This window comes from Nicotiana attenuata, chromosome 12 (genome assembly GCF_001879085.1).
Source record: "Nicotiana attenuata strain UT chromosome 12, NIATTr2, whole genome shotgun sequence".
Classification (NCBI taxonomy): domain Eukaryota; kingdom Viridiplantae; phylum Streptophyta; class Magnoliopsida; order Solanales; family Solanaceae; genus Nicotiana; species Nicotiana attenuata.
The window spans coordinates 3,049,475-3,065,570 of NC_032000.1; the positions used below are offsets into that span (position 1 = coordinate 3,049,475).

The following is a 16,096-nucleotide window of genomic DNA, read 5'->3' on the forward strand; positions in this document are numbered from 1 at the left end:
CTACCCAACACGTATAAAAGCAAGACTAAACCTATTTTTGAAGGGGAGGACGCCACTTTAGAGAGATCTAACAAACTTTGGAGGAGAATTCACGTGGGAGAACACACACCACGCTTGGAGGAGGCTTCTAACTAGTTTTTCTTCTCTTCTCTTCTTTTAATTTCATAGTTTATTAGTTCTAGAGTTTTGGGTGCTACATGAACGTTGTAGTTTGAAGCTTGAATTGTTCTTATTATTTTATCATATTGGTTTATTTATTCAATCTTGTGTTTAATTATTTGATTGCTTGATCACCAATTGAATACTATCTACGAATCTAGGATTGAACTCGGGAGAGGGAATTCTAGATTGCATATAAGATTGAGTAGAGCAAGATCTTAACTCTTAGGGGGAGCGGATTTGCGATTAGGATAGGAATATACCTAATCGCCTTGCTTGGTTATTATACGGGAATTATAAATGCGTTCTTGTTAATCCTAATTCCATAGGAATATAGGCGTTAGGTTAGCTTGAATAGGCGAGTTGTACTTCGGGAGAAGGCTACGAGCAATATTAACCCTGTCAACCAATAAACCAGATAAATTAATTAGACGATTTAAGTGGAAAACTCAACGGGATTGTTAGCTAACCCATAGCTCTAGAATATTCACTTACATTGAATTCGTCTCTATAATTCGCCAACTTGTTTTCTTTAATCTCTTAATTTGTTACTCTAGATTAATTTTAGTTAAATATTCATACGTTAGGGTTTGCTTGAATAGATTAATTGTTTGGTCTAATTTAGTTGATAGTTAATCACAAGTCCCTGTGGGTACGATATCTGGACTTACAATCCTATATTACTTGTCGACCACGTATACTTGCGTGTGCATTTGCGAGCAACATCTAGCATTATCACAGTCTCACTACATTGAAAAGGTACTTGACAAGTTCAAGTATTTGGATTTCAAAATTTCCAAGACTCCAATTGACGTGAGTTATGCACTTCAAAAGAATGAAGGTGAAAGTGACTCACAACTGGACTATGCAAGAGTATTGGGAAGTTTGATGTATATCATGAATTGTCGCGACCAAGTATAGCATGTGCTATTAGTAAACTGAGTCAGTTTACAAGTAATCCCAATCAAATACATTGGATGTCAATGAAACGAGTTTTGGGGTATCTGAAACATACCCAAAATTATGCTTTGCATTATAACAAATATCCTTCCGTGATCAAAGGATATAGTGATGCAAATTGGATCACCGGATCATCTGAAGTTAAATCCACGAGTGGATATGTTTTCACAATTAGGGGTGGAGCAGTGTCTTGGAAATCATCCAAACAAACGTACATCGCCGTTCTACAATGGAATCTGAATTCATAGCTTTAGATAAGGCCGGTGAAGAAGCTGAATGGCTCCGGAATTTCTTGGAAGATATTCCATTTTGGCGCAAACCTTTGGCACCTATTTGTATACATTGTGATAGCCAAGCGGCAATAGGTAGGGCAGGGAGCGTTATGTATAACGGAAAATCTTGTCATATTCGACGGAGACACAATACCGTTAAACAACTACTCTCTAGTGGTGTTATCACAATTGACTACGTAAAGTCAAGAGATAACGTGTCGGATCCACTTACAAAAGGCCTATCTAGAGAGGCAGTTGAAAGATCATCAAAGGGAATGGGGCTAAAGGCCTAGGACAAGTCATCATGGCGGTAACTCTACCTAGCAGACTGGAGATCCCAAGAACTAGGTTCAAAGAGATCAAACAAAGTTATGAATGACGGTTCAACATTGTCAAATAACTCAACCCATTCTCGTGATGAAGACAATGTTCAAAAAAATGAGGTAAAGCATTAAGGCTTTTTGATGAGTAAATAAAGCTTAAAGCTTTTTAATGATTTGCTAAGTCTGGCAGGATATGACCAGATAGTGTGTCTTTAGGATTACACGTTTAGGAATCACCTATGTGAGTGTGAAGTATAAGCCGCTCCAAGGGGAATGAAAGTAAAGGCGCATTCTCTAAGCACTCATGAAACCAGGCGGTGTTCATGGCTGAAACGAACACAATCGTGAGAACCATAGATGCTTAAGGATTGATTGTGTGACTTATGTTGTCTAGGTATACAACAAAGCTCTACGGTTCAAAGATATCAAATCTACCGATTGACCGAGTATATCCGATATAAGTTCACTACGGAAAGTTCAAAGGGAAACCTACTTATCCAGATGCAATTAATTCTTGCATGTAAAACACACACACGTCCGTGCATTCCTTTAAGTTTATAGTCATTCCACATTCATGTGGGGGATTGTTGGGTTTTGTTATTAATAACAAAAGAAGTGTGAATGGAAAACGGTGGGAAGTGAAATTTTGAATTAGTTCACTTTACTAATGCACTTTGTCCCTCGTTGGTAGAAGGAAAGAAAAATCTTTGTGTATATATAGAGAAGCTCATCTTTTAGCTCTTAAAGAGTTAAGAAAAAGGCAAGCCGCGCGCAGTCGTCGTTGTCGCTCGCTCGGCTCGGCTTCGGCTTCGGATTTGGTCAACGATTGATTGATTAATCTTTTTGGACAAAACTCTTTTTACTTATTTAACTAATTAACGAAAATTCAATCCGGAATAACCCATGACCCGCTGTCACGACCCCAGTTCGCCCTCCGTGAATCGTCGTGACGGCACCTAGTCTCTATGACTAGGTAAGCCTAAAATTTGCGGAAAAATAACTAAACTTGCGGAAGTAAAACAAATTTTAAAAAAAAACAGCAATAAAGCATTAATAGTGTTTAAATGGCCGCTCGGCACACACCATATGTAAATCTCAAAACCAATATCCAATCCAAGACCCAGAAACCCACGAATCACAAGCTAAGAAAAGAGAAATACTACATAGCTCTAACACCGGAATTTGTCTAATAAAATCAGAAAGTACAGAAGGGCTAAATACTAAAAAGGCAGGAATAGAAAGGGAATCCTTGGTCTGCGGACGCGGCAGATGTACCTCGAAGTCTCTAAGTCGTTGCCTCCCTCAAGGATAGTAGGCCTGAGAAGAAGCACCTGGATCTGCACATGAAAAACAAGCGCAGAAGAGGCATGAGTACACCACAACGCTACTCAATAAGTGCCAAGCCTAACCTCGGTCGGGTAGTGACGAGGAAGGTTAAGGCCCTACTGAGATCAAATAATATATAAGGGTTAACAGTTTAATTAAAACAGTATAAATAAGTGCAACAGTAGGGAATGACATAGAATTGAAAGAACAGCAACAGCTAGGACAGAGACAAACAAACAACGGAAAGAAATACAGCTCAACACAGTAGTAACAACCGGGGCACCTTCCAGGATACCGTCCTGAGGTCCCAATCACAACTATCCAGTGGATCTCCCGGGATTTCCGTCCCATAGTCCATCTATCAATACGCGGGGGATCTACCGAAAATCTCAATCCATAGTCCCCAAATATAAATGTGCAAGGGGATCTACCGGGAATCGAACCCGCAGTCCCAAAGTAAATGTGCAGGGAGATCTATCGGGAATCGAACCCGCAGTCCCAAAGTAAACAGACAAGGGGGAGCTACCGGAATCCCACATCCGTAGTCCTAATGTAAACACACAGCAACAACAAGAAGATATTCGGAAATGGAAATTTCATATCAAGGCAACAAGTAATCCTAGCCTAATATGCTTCACGTAATGCAATCAAGGCAATTTAAGCAAATAGGCAATTTAAGTCAACCAAACATGCTTTTCTAACTAACAACATGCTAAATTTACAAGCATAATAAAGCAGGAAAAGAAATATGCTAATGAATACTTTAAGAAAAACCGGATTTCCAACAATTTTGCACAAGTATGCGCCCGTCACCTCACGCACAAGGCAATTCAATTACCAAATATACCAATCCTAAGGGGAAGGTCCCCCACACAAGGTTAGACAAGCCACTTACCTCGAACCGGCTCAAATCAACTAGAAACCACGCTCTTGCCACGAGTATCCGACTCCAAATGGCCCAAATCTATTCAATTCCATTTCATAATGTAAATAATACTTCAAGAAGCTGAATCTACGACTAAGTTCTAAGCTTATATGCGAAATTATGTAAAATGACCAAAACGCCCCTCGGGCCCACGTCTCGGAATCGGGTAAAATTTATATTTCCAGAAACCTCGCACTCTCGCGAGTCTAACCATACCAAAATTGTCCAAATCCCATAACATTTCGACCCTCAAATCTGTGATTCTATCCGAGAGGGTTTTTTAAACTTTTCCAACAAAATTCACGGATTAAATGCCAAAACTAGTAATAGATTCAAGTAATCTAACCAAAATTAAGTTAAGAACACTTACCCCGTTGTTCCCTCTGAAAATCTCTCGAAAAATCGCCTCACCCGAGCTCCAAATCGCCAAAATGGAAAATGGGACAAAGTCCCATTTTCAGAACTTGAAATAGTCTGTCCAGCAATTTTCGCACATGCGGTTGCTGTTCACCACAGGTGCGGTTACTATTCACCGCAGGTGCGGTACTGTTCACCGCAAATGCTGTTATTGTTCACCGCAGGTGCAGTCACTGTTCACCGCAGGTGCGGTTACTGTTCATCGCAGAAGCGAAAAATGCAGAAGCTGAAATTTCAGCAGCTTTCTTCAAGTCCGAATTGATCAGTTAACCTTCCGAAACACACCCGAGGCCCCCGAGACCTCAACAAAACATGCCAACCAATCCTAAAACATCATTCAAACTTGTACCAATCTTCAAAATACTTCAAACAACATCAACACACCTATGTTTCATCGAATTCAAGCCTAAGAATTTCAAAAACTCTAAAAATACGCTTTCGATCAAAAAGTCTATCAAACCTCGTCCGAATGACCTGAAATTTTGCACACACGTCACATTCAACACTACTGAGCTACTCCAACTTCCGGAATTTCATTCCGGGCCTCGGATCAAAATCTCGCTATCGAACCAAAAACTTCCAAAATTCAACTTTCGGCATTTCAAGCCTAAATTAGCTACGGACCTCCAAAACACGCCCCTAAACCCGAAATCACCAAACGGAGCTAATGGAACCATCGGATTTCCATTCCGAGGCCGTCTTCACACTATTCCGACTACGGTCGATTTTCCAACACTTAAGCTCTCATTTAGGGACTAAGTGTCCCAAAACTCTCCGAAACTCAAAATCGAACATTCTGGCAAATCAAAATAGCAAAAATAAACTTGGGGGAAGCAGTTAATAGGGGATCGGGGCGTAAATTCAAAAAATGACCGGCCGGCTCATTAAATCCTCCCACACTTAAACATTCATTCGTCCTCGAACGAGCACAAAGACATACCTGAAGTAGTGAAAAGATGAGGGTGCTGGCTGTGCATATCCTGCCCGGTCTCCCAGGTCGGCTTCTCGACCGGCTGACCCCGCCACTGAACCTTCACGGACGCAATGTTCTTCGACCTCAGCTTCCTGACCTGCCTGTCCAATATTGCCACTGGCTCCTGAACATAAGATAGATCCTTCTCCAACTGGACTGAGCTGAAATCTAACACGTGCGACGGATCACCGTGATACCTCCGGAGCATCGAAACATGAAATACCGGATGAACCCCTGCCAGGCTGGGAGGTAAGACAAGCTCATAGGCAACCTCCCCAACTCGCCTCAATATCTCAAAAGGGCCAATAAACCTCGAACTCAACTTCTCTTTCTTACCAAATCTCGTAACGCCTTTCATAGGCGAAACCCGAAGCGGAACCCGCTCTCCAACCATGTAGGAAACATCACGAACATTCCGGTCTGCGTAACTCTTCTATTTGGACTGGGTTGTACGGAGTCTATCCTAAATCACCTTGACTCTCTCCAAAGCATCCTGAACCAAATCTGTGCCCAATAATCTGGCCTCACCCGGCTCGAACCAACCACCGGAGATCTACATCGCCTACCATATAAGGCCTCGTACGGTGCCATCTGAATGCTGGACTGATAGCTGTTGTTGTAGGCAAACTCCGCCAATGGCAAGAACTGATCCCAAGAACCTCCAAACTCAATCACACACGCACGGAGCATATCCGCAAGAATCTGAATAGTGCACTCGGACTACCCGTCCGACTGAGGGTGGATTGATGTGCTCAACTCCACCCGAGTACCCAACTCCTGCTGTACGGATCTCCAGAACCGCGATGTGAACTGAGTACCTCTGTTTGAAATGATGGAAACTGGAATACCATGCAGACGGAAAATCTCCCAGATATAAATCTCCGCCAACCGCTCCGAGGAATAGGTAGTACACACAGGGATGAAATGCGCGGACTTGGTCAGCCGATCCACAATAACCCAAATGGCATCAAACTTCTTCTGAGTTCGTGGAAGTCTAGTTGCAAATCCATGGTGATACGCTCCCATTTCCACTCCGGAATCTCTACCTGATGAAGCAAACCACCCGGTCTCTAGTGTTCATACTTCACCTGCTGACAGTCGAGGCACCTAGCTACAAATCCAACTATATCTTTCTTCATCCGCCTCCACCAATAGTGCTGCCTCAAATCCTGATACATCTTCGAAGCACCCGGATGAATGGAATACCGCGAACTATGGGCCTCCTCTAGAATCAACTCCCGAAGCCCATCAACATAGGGTACACAGATCCGACCCTGCATCCTCAATACTCCATCCTCGCCAATGGTCACATCTCCGGCATCACCATGCTGAACCTTATCCTTGAGGACAAGCAAATGAGGGTCATCATACTGTCGCTCTCTGATACGATCAAACAAGGAAGACCGAGAGACAACACAAGCTAGAACCCGGCTGGGCTCCGAAAGACCCAATCTCACAAACTGGCTGGCTAGGGCCTGAACATCCATCGCCATAGGCCTCTCTGCGGCTGGTAAATAAGCCAAACTCTCCAAACTCTCTGCTCGGTGGCTCAAAGCATCGGCCACCACATTGGCCTTGCCCGGGTGATACAAGATAGTGATGTCATAATCCTTCAGCAACTCTAGCCATCTCCTCTGACGCAAATTAAGGTCCTTCTGCTTGAATAGATACTGCAAACTCCGGTGATCAGTATATATGATCACAAGGCACACCGTACAAGTAATGACGCGAAATCTTCAAGGCATGAACAATGGCAGCTAACTCAAGATCATGGACAGGATAATTCTTCTCATGTATCTCCAACCGTTTGGACGCGTAGGCAATCACCCTACCGTCCTGCATCAACACCGCTCCTAGGTCGACTCTCGAGGCATCACAATAGACAGTATAAGACCCCGAACCTGTAGGCAATATCAAAACTGGGGTCGTAGTCGAAGTTGTCTTGAGCTTCTGAAAGCTCACCTCACACTCCTCGGTCCACTGAAATGGAGAACCCTTATGTCAATCTAGTCATAGGGGCTGCAATCGATGAAAACCCCTCCACAAAACGACGGTAGTAGCCCGCCAAGTCAAGGAAACTGCGAATATCTGTAGCTGAGGATGGTCTGGGCCAACTCTGCACTGCCTCTACCTTCTTCGGATCCACCCGAATACCCTCACTCGATACCACGTGGCCCAAGAATGCCACGGAATCCAACCAAAATCACATTTTGAAAACTTTGCATATAATCTCTTCTCCCTCAGAGTCTGAAGCACTATCCTTAGGTGCTGCTCATGATCTTCCCGACTCCGGGAATATACCAGAATATCATCAATAAAGACAATGACAAAAGAGTCAAGATATGGCCGGAATACATTGTGCATCAAATGCATAAAAGCTGCTGGGGCATTGGTCAGCCCAAATGACATAACAAGGAACTCGTAATGACCATACTGAGTCCTGAAGGCAGTCTTCGGGATATTTGGCTCCCGAATCTTCAACTGATGGTAACCTGAGCGCAAATCGATCTTAGAAAACACACGTGCGCCCTGAAGCTGGTCAAACAGATCATCAATACAAGGCAAAGGATAACGGTTCTTCACTGTAACCTTGTTCAACTGGCGATAATCAATACACATGCGCATAGAACCATCCTTCTTCTTCACAAATAACAGAGGAGCACCCCAAGGCGATACACTGGGCCGAATAAAACCCTTATCAAGTAATTCCTGCAATCGCTCCTTCAACTCAGGGATAGAAATGGGCTGAGTTCCCGGCAACAGATCAATGCCAAAATCAATGTCCCTATCGGGTGGAATGCCCGGAAGATCAGCTGGGCACACATCGAAAAAATCCCGTACTACAGGGACTGAATCAACAGAAGGGGTATCAATACTGATATCTCTCACATAAGCTAAATATGCGTCACACCCCTTCTCAACCATACGCTGAGCCCTAAGGAAAGAAATAGCTCTACTGGGAGTGTGATCTAAAGTACTCCTCCACTCAACACGCGGTACACCTGGCATAGCCAGCGTCACGGTCTTGGCGTGACAATCAAGAATAGCATAATGGGGCGACAACCAGTCCATGCCCAAAATAATATCAAAATCAACCATAATGAGTAACAATAGATCGGCTCTGGTCTCAAAACCACTAAGAGCAACCAAACACGACCGATAAACGCGGTCCATAACAAGAGAATCTCCCACAGGAGTAGAAACATAAACAGGGGAACTCAAAGAATCCCAAGGTACACCCAAATGTGGAGCAAAATAAGAAGATACATAAGAATAAGTGGAGCCTAGATCGAACAGAACCGATACACCTCTATAACAAACCATAACAATACCTGTGGTGACAGAATCCGAGGCAACAGCCTCGGTACGGGCAGCTTTCTCGCTTTTACTTCACAATTCTTTTTCACAACTCGAGCAGATGCTCCAGAGGTTCAATTATCACTTATACTTTCACAATTCGTTCTACAACTGGAGCCGACGCTCTTCAATGAATCAAGTCATTTCATATACATTCAATATTCGTATCACAGTTCGAGCCAATGCTCCTAGGAATCAAATTATCATATCACCATTCACATGTTATTCACAATATATGGAAATACTCCAATAAACATGAAATTCACAATAAGTTCATGATAATCACATTATAAGGACTCACGGTCATGCTAGACACCAATGTATAGATACTCGTCACCATGACTATACATCGTACTCGATCACATAGCAGTTAGCAACAAGACTCAACTCCTATTCCCTCAATCTAGGGTTAAACCAAACACTTACCTCAAAGCCTTGAAATCCACTTAATCCTCAACTATTGTTTTACCTCACGGTTCCACCTCCAATTCGCTCGAATCTAATCACAAATTGCCAATTACTTTAATAAACATTATATGAATCAATTTGAATGCATAAAAATGAATTTCCCAAGTTTTGTTTTCCAAAAATTCCAAAAATGCCCCCGGGCCCACGTGGTCAAAACTCGAGGTTCGAACCAAAATCTGGTTACCCATTCCCCCACGAGTTCAAATGTAAAATTTGTTTTGAAATCGGACCTCAAATCGAGGTCCAACTCCCCAATTTATAGAAAACCTAGGTTCTACCCAAAAATCCCAATTTCACCCATGAAAATCTTTGATTTCAAGTGGAAAACATGTTTAATGATGTTAAAGATTGAAAGAATTGAGTAAAAATCAACTTACAAGTGATTTGGGATGAAGTTTGCTCTTGAAAATTCGCCTATGGTGTTTGGGTTTTGAAAGAATGGTGAAAAGTGATGAAAATTCGACTAAGTATAAAATTTGCTGGGCCTCGGATACGGGAATTGCGAACCATGGTTCACAATTGCGAACAAAACAGGGCTGGGAATTGCGATATTCTTAGTTCGCATTTGCGAACCCATGTCTGGCCGCCAGGTTTCGCTTTTGCGAACATTCGATCGCATTTGCGACCAGGGCCACCTCGCATTTGCGAGCCAATGGATCGCATTTGCGATCCCAAGCCTTTTCCCCAGACTTCGCATTTGCGAAGTGTTGATCGCATTTGCGACAGTGCCCCATTTTCCCAGACTTCGCAATTGCGAAGCAATGCTCGCATTTGCGAGCTCGCAATTGCGAGTCTTCCCTTCGCATTTGCGAAAATTGCAGAAGCCAGCATACCAGATTTTTAAAACATGAGAAATGTAATCCGATGCCTATCCAAAACTCACCCGAGCCCTCAGGGCTCCAAACCAAACATGCATACAACCTCAAAAACATCCTACGNTGGATCCATCTTGATTTGATTATAGCCTGAATATGCATCTAAAAAAACTTAATAGCTCATGCCCTGCAGTAGCATCAATTAACTGATCTATGTGGGGTAAAGGAAAGAAATCTTTTGGACAGGCTTTATTAAGGTCTGTGTAATCTACACAGACTCGCCACTTACCGTTCTTCTTAGGAACCACAACAGTATTAGCTAACCAGTTAGGATATTTTACCTCACGAATTGAACCAATTTTTAGCAACTTTTGAACTTCCTCTTGCCACAACTATCCAGTGGATCTCCCGGGATTTCCGTCCCGTAGTCCATCTTTCAATACGCGGGGGATCTACCGAAAATCTCAATCCGTAGTCCCCAAATATAAATGTGCAGGGGGATCTACCGGGAATCGAACCCGCAGTCCCAAAGTAAATGTGCAGGGGGATCTATCGGGAATCGAACCCGCAGTCCCAAAGTAAACAGACAAGGGGGAGCTACCGGAATCCCACATCCGTAGTCCCAATGTAAACACACAGCAACAACAAGAAGATATTCAGAAATGGAAATTTCATATCAAGGCAACAAGTAATCCTAGCCTAACATGCTTCACATAATGCAATCAAGGCAATTTAAGAAAATATGCAATTTAAGGCAACCAAACATGCTTTTCTAACTAACAACATGCTAAATTTACAAGCATAATAAAGCAGGAAAAGAAATATGCTAATGAATACTTCAAGAAAAACCAGATTTCCAATAATTTTGCACAAGTACGCGCCCATCACCTCACGCACAAGGCAATTCAGTTACCAAATATACCAATCCTAAGGGGAAGGTCCCCCACACAAGGTTAGACAAGCCACTTACCTCGAACCGGCTCAAATCAACTAGAAACCACGCTCTTGCCACGAGTATCCGACTCCAAATGGCCCAAATCTATTCAATTCCATTTCATAATGTAAATAATACTTCAAGAAGCTGAATCTACGATTAAGTTCTAAGCTAATATGCGAAATTATGTAAAATGACCAAAACGCCCCTCGGGCCCAAGTTTCGGAATAGGGTAAAATTTATATTTCCAGAAAGCTCGCACTCTCACGAGCCTAACCATACCAAAATTGTCCAAATCCTATAACATTTCGACCCTCAAATCCGTGATTGTATCCGGGAGGGTTTTTTAAACTTTTCCAACAAAATTCACGGATTAAATGCCAAAACTAGTAATAGATTCGAGTAATCTAACCAAAATTAAGTTAAGAACACCTACCTCGTTGTTTCCTCTGAAAATCTCTCGAAAAATCGCCTCACCCGAGCTCCAAATTGCCAAAAATGGAAAATGGGACAAAGTCCCATTTTCAGAACTTGAAATAGTCTGTCCAGCAATTTTCGCACCTGCGGTTACTGTTCACCGCAGGTGCGGTTACTATTCACCACAGGTGCGGTACTGTTCACCGCAGATGCGGTTACTGTTCACCACAAATGCGGTCACTGTTCACCGCAGGTGTGGTTACTATTCACTCCCGCAGGTGCGGTTACTGTTCACCGCAGAAGCTGAAATTTCAGCAGCTTTCTTCAAGTCCGAATTGATCCGTTAACCTTCCGAAACACACCCGAGGCCCCCGAAACTTCAACCAAACATGCCAACCAATCCTAAAACATCATTCAAACTTGTACCAATCTTCAAAATACTTCAAACAACATCAACACACCTATTTTTCATCGAATTCAAGCCTAAGAATTTCAAAAACTCTAAAAATACGCTTTCGATCAAAAAGTCTATCAAACCTCGTCCGAATGACCTGAAATTTTGCACACACGTCACATTCAACAATACGAAGCTACTCCAACTTCCGGAATTTCATTCCGGCCCTCGGATCAAAATCTCGCTATCGAACCGGAAACTTCCAAAATTCAACTTTCGGCATTTCAAGCCTAAATTAGCTACGGACCTCCAAAACACAATCCGACCACGCCCCTAAATCCGAAATCACCTAACGGAGCTAACGGAACCATCAGATCTGCCAGCAGGGTTGAGATATGGCCTCTGCAAAGGTATCAGGTTAAAAAAGATGGATGAAATTGCAAAAAAGACTCGTGGGAGGGAAAGAGAAAGAGGGTCTTATGGAGGAAGGGGGGAGGGGAAAGGCTTGGGCCTACCTATCCCGATAGGACCCCATAAAAGAACGGGAGCTGTTGAGAGGTTCCATATTGCCGAGACGAAGGACAACACTTCTGTACATGATCGTAGTTATTCCAAGGCAAAAATTCAACAATCTCTTAACCAATCTCAAGGAACTATTCATACGTTGTTAAATAGAAATAAGGAATGTCAAAGCAAGCCCCTATCAGAGAAAGCCATTGCGCGCTAGCCTAGCTAGCTAACGTTTTTCAGCTGGCTGTTATGTTAGTTGTAGCGCGCCTTCCCTCCTTCTCTCACTTTGGAAAGATTTTTCAGTATTTTCTTATGATGACCTGGTGGAGAGAGTACAATACATCGGTCCATTCCGAGGCCGTCTTCAGACTGTTCCGACTACGGTCGATTTTCCAACACTTAAGCTCTCATTTAGGGACTAAGTGTCCCAAAACTCTCCAAAACTCAAAACCGAACATTCCGGCAAATCAAAATAGCAAAAATAAACTTGGGGAAGCAGTTAATAGGGGATCGGGGCGTAAATTCCAAAAACGACCGGCCGGGTCGTTACACCCGCCGTTTTTCCCGCAATTTTTCCCCACCTATTCCAACAGTTATGACTATTCTGAAAGGTTGCAAACCTTTTCAGAAAATGTGCCAAACCTGTTCCAACAGCTATGACTGTTCTGAAAGGTTGCAAACCTTTTCAGAAACAATGCCAAATGGGCTATAAATATTCCTTCAATCCCAGAATTTTTACTTACTAAATTTTCTTATTATCTTCTTCTTCTTCGGCATAGTATTTTCCAGTGTGTTTTACGACCATTAATTAAGTGGTTTGCCGATCACCAGAGTTTTTGGTACCAATACACTGGTGAGTTAAATCGTTCTATCCTGGAAGGATATATTCCATAACCTCGGGTTCTTGAGGGGAATAATTTCCTTAAGGACACACTGTGTATTCAGTGGGCTCGATTTATTCCTATACTGTTTTCAGAATTTATTTTGACGTTCTAGTTCTACTAACTTTATGTTTCTATTTTTCAGAAAGTTTATTGTTTTATTAATTTTACAGCAATACAGATTGACTAACAACTTTTAGGAGGAAAAAAAAAAAATAGGGAAAGCAGCAAAAGAGCAATTAAAATAATTGGTTTTCCTCATTATTAATTAGTAACTTTTTATAAATTGTTTATACTATTAGTTCTTCTTTTGTTGATATTAATATTGGTTTTCAGTAGTTAAAATTGGTTCAACACGTTTTCAAAGTTAACCAATTGGAATTGACCCTAAAATAGCTTGGTGGTGCAGTTTCCTTCTCTTGTCCTTTTCCCACACACAGCCATCTATTTCGTTGTTGTTAATACCATGTTTTTGTTTGAGCATCTTTTAGCATTATTGAGCCTAAGTTCTAAAACTGGCAAATCTGTACATATAAAAATAAAACTTTTAACCATATTAAAGTTCGTATAACTTTCGAGAATATTCATACAACTGTATTTTTCTGTTTCCTAAATGATTTTTCTTAAATGCTTCAAAGTTGTGTTTAAAGGTAAAGCATATGTAAAATTATCTTCTAGAAAAGACCAAACAAACATACTGTTGTTTACAAAATTTTCCTAGAAAGTTTACAAAAAATTGTGAACTACGGAAAACTCCTCAACACTACTAGGGTGAGTGTTCCGCCGTCCGCGTATTCCAATTCGATACTTTGGTATTCAGTATTTTGATTATATTTGAATTTTAATGTGCGTCTTTTCTTGTTCGTTCGAGTTTTTCAATTTCTCGATTTTAATGTCCATCACTAAACACTATAACAACAATAACTATAATTTAATTTCGAGTAAGTTAGGATCAATTATATGAATTTTTTCCGATCACATTTCAGATGCGAAAATCTCCTAAATACTCTTGGAAAGAAAAAGACAGCCAAAAAAAAGGATAACTCCAAAACACCCTCATGCTTTGAAGTTTCACTACTAGAAAGTGATGAAAACATCACATCACCTATACTTATAATTAAACTTTATCTTATTAAGTACTTTCTCCTCCCCCACCAAAAGATCCTCTCTTAACAAATTCTTTTTTAACACCTAACTTTAAATAAATGATAAAAAAAAAAATATTTGCATGGTGGACAATATTCTCCCACCTAAATTATCAAAGGACATATACAAAGTAACCTAATTAAAGCCTTGCTCTTGCTTTTGTTCCATACTTTTGCATCTTTTGCCTCTTTCCTTAATCTTAAGTAAACCCCTCAAAAACATAGACTTATTTTCCTACTTCATTTCCTTCACTTTCTTTCTACAACACAAAACATGGCGTCTAAACTCAACAAACTTCTCTTCACCCTACTATATTTTCTACTGCTAATACTCAACTTTCCGGCAAGAATCACAGCCCAAGAATGCCCTTACCCGTGTTATCCGCCGCCGACCGGTCCCGCCGGAAACAACCCTCCTCCGGCAACTACAACTCCACCATCTCCACAAGGGTATGTTCCAAATAATCCATCAACTAATTACAATCCGCCACCAGCTGGTTATAATAATCCACCAAATGATTATGATAACTCTCCACCAGATTTTGTAAATGGTGAAGTACCACCACCACCTGAACCAATAGTGCCTTGGTTTCCATTTTATTATAGAAAGCCTCCTCATTCTGATAATGATCAATCTTCATCTTCAATCTCTATTCAAGAATCAAGAATCAGCTGGAAGAATATGATGATCATCACCACTATTTTTCCTTTGATTTTCATGACTTTGCTTTTTCAATAATATATAAGTTAGTGAATTTTGATGTAATTAGTAGAGAAGATGTTCATTTGATTGTTATGGGAATTGTTGTAGGATTTTGTGTTCTAATGATCATCAATATCAGTCCGTTTTTCTATATGTATTTATTTTGTATGGACAGAGGAGTTTCTCTCTGTTTCTTGATTTTGCAGAAAAAAAAGGGAAATTATATATTTGATTATGAAAAAAGTGGTGACTTCAGAGATGTATGGATGGATTATTGTGTTTTTTTTCAAGTCTTGGCTTTTACGTTTGATAATCTGGATTCTTCTATATTGTTCTTTATATATTGCTATCTTAATAACTTGATTTCACATGATGATTTTGTATCAAAAAAAGAATATTATGAATAGTTCTTATTTACACATTGAAATGGCCAGTTGAACCCTTTGAGGTCAATATTGGCTTTTTTTTCCCCGGAAAGAAAAAGAGACTTTTTCCTTCCTATACCATATATGAAATCTTATTACTAAAAATGTGCATAGTTTCATATTTACCCGTCATGTTCATAGTTTTTCTACAATTATTAGACCATTCATTAAATACTAATTATTAGGAGCTGATTCCTTCCTAATTAGGCGCGCTACAAATCAGGAACAGAATATTCTAATTGATTTAGCGACATTCAGATCAAATTTGAAACGCAAATCCTATATCTTCAATTTAAAATCAAATTACATAGACTCTTTTCTGCAAAAACTCTGTTCTTCGATATTTTTCCTTAAGCCATAAATCAAAAAAAGATAAAATCGTCAACAAATTCGAATCAAATTATAGAAATCAGTTCTGCAAAAGCTCAGTTCGTCGACATTCTCTCTACATCTCTCTCTATTTCTCAATCGCAAATTTCAGTAATACAAAGCAAATGAAAAGAGAGCAGCAATTCCACCATTGACAGCCATTAAAAAGCTTGAAAGCTTTGAATTCAAATTTGGGTTTTCAAAAATCATTATTTGTTTGGATTTGGTGTTGTTGAAAATAATCGGGAATATGGTTTGGAGTTTATATCTCAATTTTGAGGGGTTTTGGTGAAGATTAGACTTGGTTTTGACTGAATTTCAAA

General features: G+C 40.8%; 1 protein-coding gene across 1 annotated transcript; it reads left to right on the forward strand.

Annotated features, from left to right (window-relative positions):
• On the forward strand, positions 14,364-15,269 carry LOC109236146 (proline-rich receptor-like protein kinase PERK8). The gene has a single exon (XM_019402358.1). The coding sequence runs from the start codon at positions 14,551-14,553 to the stop codon at positions 15,013-15,015; it is 465 nt and encodes a 154-aa protein (XP_019257903.1). The 5' UTR covers positions 14,364-14,550; the 3' UTR covers positions 15,016-15,269.